At 35.5% G+C, this 8,343-nt stretch overlaps 1 protein-coding gene across 1 annotated transcript; it reads left to right on the top strand.

The window, feature by feature from the left end:
- Positions 1-2,072: 2,072 nt before the first annotated feature.
- cxcl14 (chemokine (C-X-C motif) ligand 14) lies at positions 2,073-8,133 on the top strand. Its single transcript, XM_084132645.1, has 4 exons — positions 2,073-2,496; positions 3,602-3,707; positions 5,709-5,822; positions 6,897-8,133. The coding sequence occupies exons 1-4, from the start codon at positions 2,433-2,435 to the stop codon at positions 6,910-6,912; spliced, it is 300 nt and encodes a 99-aa protein (XP_083988771.1). The 5' UTR covers positions 2,073-2,432; the 3' UTR covers positions 6,913-8,133.
- Positions 8,134-8,343: the final 210 nt, after the last annotated feature.

The raw sequence follows: 8,343 nt of genomic DNA on the forward strand, positions 1-8,343 counted from the left end.
GAGTGTTTCGCACTGTTTCCAGCATGTGGCTGGGACAGAGTAAAAGCAGAAGATTTGATTCATTAAAGCTGCATTTAGAACTGGGTATGTTTATTTTAGATCACCCACTGATTTACCACACCAGACCCTTCTGTGCATGTTACCTCCTTATTTAGGTAGCCTTCTTATTGCTTATAGTCTACTGTATATAGAGGCATTCACCAGTTAAAATGTTTCATTGGCGATTGGTTAAGTCTGCTTCTGATAAGTTCAGCTCCAAAAGTATTTGGACTCTTATGCTGCTCTTAAAACATGTCATTGCTAAAATATCAAGCGGCTTGTATTTTAACAAAATAACACACATTAAAAGTTAAATATTTCAAGATATTTTAAGTTTTTAATGATAAAACAATACAGTTCAAAATGAAGAAAAATGTATTGTGGCAATTTGTGTACAGTGGACACTTTGTGGTTGTCAAATTGGTTATTATAAGTCATTATGCTAAAGAGATCCAGCATCATTTGTTAGCTCAAGGCTCTTCAGTGAATTTCTTTGCAATAACTTTATATTCCATTTGACTTTTGCAATGCTTTTTCCTTTTCTCCCTGAGCGGACAATCTCAGTATTATGACATTAACAATAAAAAATAAATATAGCGGCCTGTTTTTGGTATGACTGATGCACATGACAATTTTAGTTGATTTGGGTTAAAGAGGGGCATAGATATTGTCTATTACCATTAAGTCTCTATTACATCCAGTCAGACAGAATGAAGGGCAGCTTCACATTATTTTCATGCTTTTCAGTTCTCCTGGACCTTTGGATCGAACACAGACGGACATGAAATGGAGTGAGGCACGGCTGATGACAGCTGAGATGAGGCGCTTGTCCACAGACACAGGTATTCAGATGGTTTGCTTTATACCCTCCAATCATCCATGCATGAGGGGGGAACCAGATACCTCTTCTCAGGGGTATCATTTACAAAGCCAAACACTGTGCCAGTGCTGACAACAATATCTATAGTTTTACTCAGTGACTTATTAAATATTATTAGAAAAGAATTTAATATAAATGATATTATGGAAGTAAATAAAATAGGTCAGCAACAGCTAATACAAACAGCTTACGCAGGGTTGCTTATTGAATAAACCTGTATGACATACATAGAAACTCCCTTTGCATATTGTGCAATGTGGAAATAAAACATTTGCATCTTCAAAAAAATGTTTGCTGACTTTTAAACCTTTCAGAAATTCTATGTTTTGTTAATGTGGGACCTGAATTCTTCATGAAATCATGATCATATGAAATTATATAACTCCCTTCAACATGAACTATGCTGTGAATGCCATAGCAATTGTTGTTTCGTTTCTTCTATTGTAATTCAGTTTAAAAAGAAAATGCCAGTGAAAACATTATATAAGTGTGGACAACTCCAAGCAAGTGTCACCATTATGCAATTGTGTGCTAGCTGCCTGAAATTTTGAAGTACAATCAAGTTCAACTTAAATTACATTAAACTGAATCTTGTATAACTTATACATTTTTTGAATATTGCTTATATTAGGCTATTTTGATGAGTTAAATCAATGTAAAAACTTGTTGTCATAACTTATTGATCATATCATTTTTTTACAGTGTGTAAGAGATTTTACACAAGTCAGTAAGAAGCACAAAAAAGCACTGAACCTTCTTTGTACAGCTTGGTGAATCAATCATAAAAGAATTATGTATATTACATAGATAAAACTATTATCATTGTCAACCATATCTGATGGAACATTTAAGAATTCTGTAAGACTTAAAAAAAAAAAACAGATAAAAAAAACAGTATTCTAGTATTCAGTATGAAGATTCTCTAAAGACAGAACTCTAAAGACTCTTACAGAGAGAAAGAGTGCTAAACTGAGCCTTAATTCATGAGCAAGAATCAATGAGAGCAAATTAAGTGAGTCTTAAAAGGCATGAAAGCCAAGGCAATTATCTCCCCTGACAACATACAGACTCTAATAAACTTTATAACTCGATTTTATCTCTTTTTCACTGGGGATATGTGGACCGTGTCTTAAAACCTAGAGAGCTGCCTACCCAGACAGCCTCGACTGTGTCCACACGGCCCAAAAATGCTGTCTAGGAAGGAAACTCGCTTGGATTGGAGACAGAGCCACCGTTAATTCGTCGGCGGGCTCTGCATATCAATGAGGCGCTCGAGCGTGTGTTTATAGAAGCTCAGCGCGCTCGAGAGCGTCTCATCAGATTGAGAAGAGCGCGTGCAAAGCTGTGCCTGACGTCTCGCGGAGCACTTTCAACCTGCTACTGACATCAAAGAGACAGACACCGGGGTTATCATCAAACTCACACTGTTTGAGGATCTCGATTATTGGATTTGAGTGGTAGCCTACAAACAGACCGGAGGCTGCTGCTGGAGGTTCTCAACCAACTATTTGGGATGAATCGCTCTACGGCCGCTTTACTTTTGCTGGTGATCGCCGTTTATTCACTCAATACAGAGGGTGAGTGTGTGTGATGTTTTTTTTTTTGTTTTTTTTTAAGTTATGTTTATTCATTGAGTTTGCGAATATGTGTAGTGGCCTATATCAACACATAATTCAATGTTTTAGCTTTTATCCGGAGTGAAGAGTACATGGTTTTAGTAGCTATAACAAACCTATTTTTCTTTTGTTTTATCAAATGTTTACAACTTTTCCCGCAGAATAACAGCGCCTTATGCTGGTGCAACTATCAAACATCTCTTCTTCTCTGAGACAGTCTAGTTCATTCTGCAAAACTTGGCCAGTGATAGTAAATAGTGGCTCTTTGTGTTGCTGCTGGATGAGTCTTGTTGGCTTCTGTCCTGAGATGATGCTGAATGGAGCAGAGAAGATTGATGAGGGATTAGATGTGGGTCACACGTCTTTCAGCAGCTCACCTGCCTCTTAGCCGGAGTGTTGAAAGAGAGTGAAAACAGCAAATGGCACTTTAATGAATCACCAGGCCAGTGATGTGCTGTTTGTTGATTTTGCACAACCTCGTTTGTCAGTTCAGTTCTGCAAGTGTTTAAAAGTTAGAGAATACTGGAACCTGCCAGAAAGCATCTCAGGAAGAAATGTCCGTGTCACATTTCAAAACACAATCTAAACAAGAATTATGCCTGTCTTCAGAATTAAGCACATTTTCCTCACAAATGATCATAACTTTAATGCAATACATTCTCATTAATATGAAAGTCATTGCCTAAAAATCAGGAAACAAAAGTACCATGCATATTTACAGTAGTACTTACTTTACATTTTAAATAAATCACATAAATGTTAGTAACAATTCATTTGTTAATGCAAATATATTTTTTCAGTGTTTTTTTTGTAATAACATATTATTAAAGAAGCGCATGTATAAGGATGACACATTCAATTTGGTTTTAAATTTTTTTATGGACTCACGTTCCACTTTCTTTATGCAATTATACTGTTCTTTCTATTTCTCTCTTCTTTTCAAATATAATTTTGGGGTGCAAAATGAATCAGAAATCTCTTGACAGTTGTTGTTGTTTTTGAGACTCACCCGTCTACTGCATGGTTTTTCTCGAGACTAAACCTTGCCTTTTTATTCATTTCTTAGCATACAAGTGCAGATGCACAAGAAAAGGCCCGAAGATCCGGTACAAAGATGTACAAAAGCTGGAGATCAAGCCTAAACATCCGTACTGCCAAGAAAAGATGATATTGTGAGTTGGAAAAATATCTATCTTTTATTTCCTTGTTTTGGGTCTGTAACGTGTGTTTGGTGTATTGTATTAATATGACTTCCAATTGAAATAGGCTGGATAACTGGATAAGAAACAGTAATATTTCTAATGGGCTTAAATGGACTAGTCTAATAATAAGATTTAGCTAAGAAATTAATAATGTAGAGGAGAGCCATTTCAAGCATGTGTGTAGACGTTAAGCAATTGTCATTGCTGTAAAAATAAAGAAAAAAATAAAGTGCCATCTGCTTCAAAACCTGCTAGAAAGGTCAAGCATGGTCATCCAGCTCAATCCAGTCCCGACCAGTTCAACCAGCTCAAACCAGGCTGTAACTGTCTGGTAATGCAGCTGATCGGGCACAAAAAAAATTTAGACTAGCTAATGATAATAAATCACCATCTTAGATCAGCCATATATCCAACACAATTAGCTGCCAACAGAAGCTGTTTTAGTCGGATTTTCCAAGATGCGTATTACAATTGAGTGGCGCACTTGCAGCGTAGAGAGCTTAGTAGAGAGTAGTAGAGAGCTTAGTCAAAATGGACTCAAAATTACTCCGCGTGGTTATGTTATGACATTGTATTCTGTTCATGAAGCCTAAAAAATCCAAGCGTGATTTATCAGATGTAAGGCAAATTTGTGTTTGTGATAAGCTTGTCTTTTTTATTGTCAACATTACTATACATTACTGTTCCATCTGCTGGTCATATTAGGTATTGCAGTGCATTTACAGAGCTGGAGACTTCTACACTGTAAAAATGATTATTGGTTTAACTTAAAAAAGTAAGTTAAATTAACAAATTAACAAAATTAAGTTAATACAACAAAGGAGATTGGTTTAATAAATAGAAGCTAAAATAATTATGTTATCTGAACCAAATTAATTATCTAAGTTGATTTGACAAAATATAAGTTTGTGATAAATCGTGAAAATATATTTTTTTTACAGTGTAGTAAGGTTGTGGGAATATTCTGAAATTCAATCAAGCATTACAACGTTCTTATTTGTAAAATTAGATATTTATTCAAAAGCATGTCTTGCAATAAAATCGTGTAACATGGATGAGAGAGAGAGAGAGAGAGAGAGAGAGAGAGCTCTTGCTCTATACTGTGAATTTCAAATCAAATTGGTCGAATGTGAAACTTATTCTTTGCTTTATTCCTTGAAGTGCACAGACAATCTTGATTCAAGTGCTGTACTGTTGTAATCATTTGAAGAGTATGTAATATCTATATAGCCTAGTATTTAAGTTGGTTTGTTATCCTTTTACAAAAAAGAAACAATTCTGCATTTATTAGATTGGCTCACTCAAATTTCTTTTAACCTCAAAGTTTTTAACAATCCGTGGCCATTTAGCTCATTTGTCTGGATTTGCATTCGTGAGCTCTGACCTCAAAACAAACCCAGTGGATTGTGCTGAGAACGTCCCTTCTCTCCAGTAAATGGCACTGGATTCTGAGTGTGAGTTTAACATTCTAGAAGCTTCTCCAGTCTCACAAGAGCTCCTGTGAGTTTAGAGACAACAGACATTTTCTTTTGGCTGCACAGGTGAATAATAAAGGAAAAAGAAAATCGAGGAAAAAGACTAGGGACTCTTGGTCAGTGTGATTCAGTGACTCCGGCAATGTGGTAAACATCTTCTTAATAGGAAAAATTGAATTGAATTCTGCTTTGGTTTTGTATTTGTTGACTGGTCACATGTTCAGCAGAGCATTATTTGGTCATGATGATGATTCACCTCAGAACGTTTTGTTTGGATGTCTATTTTCTACCATCTACTAATAAATTGAGTGCTGATTTTTCTCAAATCTCTAATTTGTACAGTGTTACATACATTTATTAACAAAAATGATAATGGATGAAAATCCTTGTATAATGTTTGTGTTGCTGATTGACTAATGTTTTCCCCTTGTCTCATGCTCTTTACCCATCTTCTCCTCCAATCCACTCATCCATAATTTTCCCCGTGTGTTTATAGTGTCACCATGGAGAATGTGGCCCGTTTCAAAGGTCAGGAGTATTGCCTGCACCCCAGACTCCAGAGCACTAAGAACCTTGTCAAGTGGTTCAAAATCTGGAAGGACAAACACAGGTAGCGTTCATTGATATACACGATGGCCTCCAGCACAGCGAAGTCAAAAACTGTTTAAATCCCAAATTACTGATATAAAATGAAATTTTTCCAAAGTTAAATATTAAACAGATAATGATGGTTGTGGTTGTTGCAAAGGGGCTGAAAAAATAAGAGCAATTTGCATCGTCAGTCGAAAAGGAAAGCTCTTTCAGAAGAAGAGCAAGTTATTATAGTTTGATTAAGGATTATATGCAAACTTTTTATTATTGTTGAAATTAAATGCACTTTTTGTGTACAATAAGATGAGGAGCAATTTTGATTTTATGTTGACTTCGAAGGTGCACTAAAAAGGTTTTATTAAGAGGAAATTAAATAATACTCTTGAAAAATATGTTTACAGCCACCATGAAATCATAACTGACAATTATTTATGCTGCAGTGTTTATTATAAATAATACAGTGTTTATAGTGTTTAGTATAAATTTTCACTCAGATATACATCACAATAGGGGCTTTCACACCAGCGGAACATTGGCGGAAGTTGCCGCTATTTGTCGTGTTCACACCGCAGGAACTGGGAACGATTTTAGTCATAGGAATGCCATTTGGAGGGACTAAATTAGCTTTTACTTCAGACTAGGGTCTAACCCAGCACAATAGTAACTACCTGTGACGTAAGTGTATGTTGATTGGCTGAACGACTTACTCCACGATTTAACCATGAATATGAAAAACAGTAATAAGACACAAACATACAGAAAGCTAATGCTAACGGCATTTACCTGTCGCCTTTGTGTTCTTTTCTCAGCCTCTATGATATGTAGCACTGTACGTTGTCATAATTTCGTCTCTTAGCCTTCCTTTTTGCTCTTTCAATCGCATAACTTTCGCATAAGAAAATACTGTTTCTGTTTCATGCTGACTTTAAAACCATGTACACTCACATGATATGAAGACTCCACACCAGTAGGTGTCACTATAATCCCAAAACTACTGGCATGTTTGGCAGCACAACAGACAAAAAATAATTGATGCATCTTTAAAAAGGCCAGTATAACCCCTCACAAATGTTTGTTTCTCGTCCCTTTGTAGGGTGTACGAGGCCTAATCGTTCTACATTATTCACGAGGCTGAAAACGTTGTGGGATACACAGCACTACCAGTGAACTGTGGATGACCAGAGGACCAATTTTTTAAAAGCATGACAAAGCATATACCCAGACAAGCTTATAATAAAGCACATCAGTCAATTTTATTTTATTAAGTTATATTAATGTGGAATCATTTATAGTCATACAAAAATGTTTCTTATACAGTGTAATTATGAGCCAAATGTGCAGTTATGGCAGAGAAACGTTTCTGTGAATCAGCGCCATCTGTAAGAAGTGATCATTACATTTTGCAATGTGTAATGCTTTCTGAAGCATCAGTTTTTGGTCTGATTTATTGTGTTGTGGCATATAAATGGGGTCCTGGAACTGTATTTGGATACTGTCTGGTTTGAAACTACTGTGGTATACTATCCACAAGTGTCAAAGTAGATCTTAGAGTTCTCACAGTATAAAAAGAACAGAAATATAGAGGATGTGTAAATAATATCTTCAAAGACTTTACTGTGTTCTATGCCAACATTTAACCAGTAAAAGGCAAAGTGTTTTTTTTTTTTTTTTAATGTTTTTTACAATCATTTTTCAAAAATAGTTTCTCATTGATCTGCCCAAAAGTGCCGGAGGAACTTTCTTTTGTAACTTATTACTTTGGAATTTGGTACTTCATGGTGAAGTGAAGGAGACAATGCTACGTTAAATAATATAAACAATTCAAATCATATCATACCTTTACTTTATATTTACACATATTTTATTCCTCTGTGGACATGAACTGTCACACGGTGAGCACATGAACCTTGGGGCCTGCAGTAGCTCATGTGTTTAAAATTAAGCTTTTTATTTAATATTGGCCCTCCTATCAGCACACTATATGTGCCTCCTCTTTGAGGTGTGCAGGATTTGTAACCTCTTGTTTTAAATTGTTTGGTATGACTGTGTTTTTCTTTTTGGTAAATGGAATGTTTCTCGTCTTGTACATCAGATTGTATGTATAAGCACACAGAATAGGTTCTTGTGCATTGACCACCTTGCCTATAGTCTAGCTTGTTCAGAATTTATTAGTGAAGCCTATGTATTGTATCACAGAATTGTTGTTTTACTATTTAAATAATAAATAATAGAAATGTTTTAAGTCTTTGTGTTTGGACTGACCCACCAAACACAACTAAAGTCCAAGGAGTGTAATCTTCAAGCACAGCAATAAACATTTAAATAAATCACAGGGTGTATCTTATTTACTGTATATTGCAATCCTTCTTTTTCACTGGTTCAAGGTTATGCACAACATCCAATAACGGAATCTTCCAGTTGCTCCCTGCTGCACTTCATATCAACGTCAGTGTTTGGGGTAACGCATTATAAGAAAATTGAGTTACGTAATCAGATTATTTTTAAAGTAACTCGTAAAGTAACATATTACTTTAAAATCT

This window comes from Abramis brama (assembly GCF_963993115.1).
Source record: "Abramis brama genome assembly, chromosome: 13".
NCBI classification, from domain to species: domain Eukaryota; kingdom Metazoa; phylum Chordata; class Actinopteri; order Cypriniformes; family Leuciscidae; genus Abramis; species Abramis brama.

Bases quoted from the DNA above. Each gene is read 5' to 3' on its own strand.
- cxcl14 (XM_084132645.1), top strand. From the start codon at position 2,433: ATGAATCGCTCTACGGCCGCTTTACTTTTGCTGGTGATCGCCGTTTAT. The intron at 2,497-3,601 runs GTGAGTGTGTGT...TTCATTTCTTAG, and splicing joins TTATTCACTCAATACAGAGG to CATACAAGTGCAGATGCACA. The intron at 3,708-5,708 runs GTGAGTTGGAAA...GTGTGTTTATAG, and splicing joins TGCCAAGAAAAGATGATATT to TGTCACCATGGAGAATGTGG.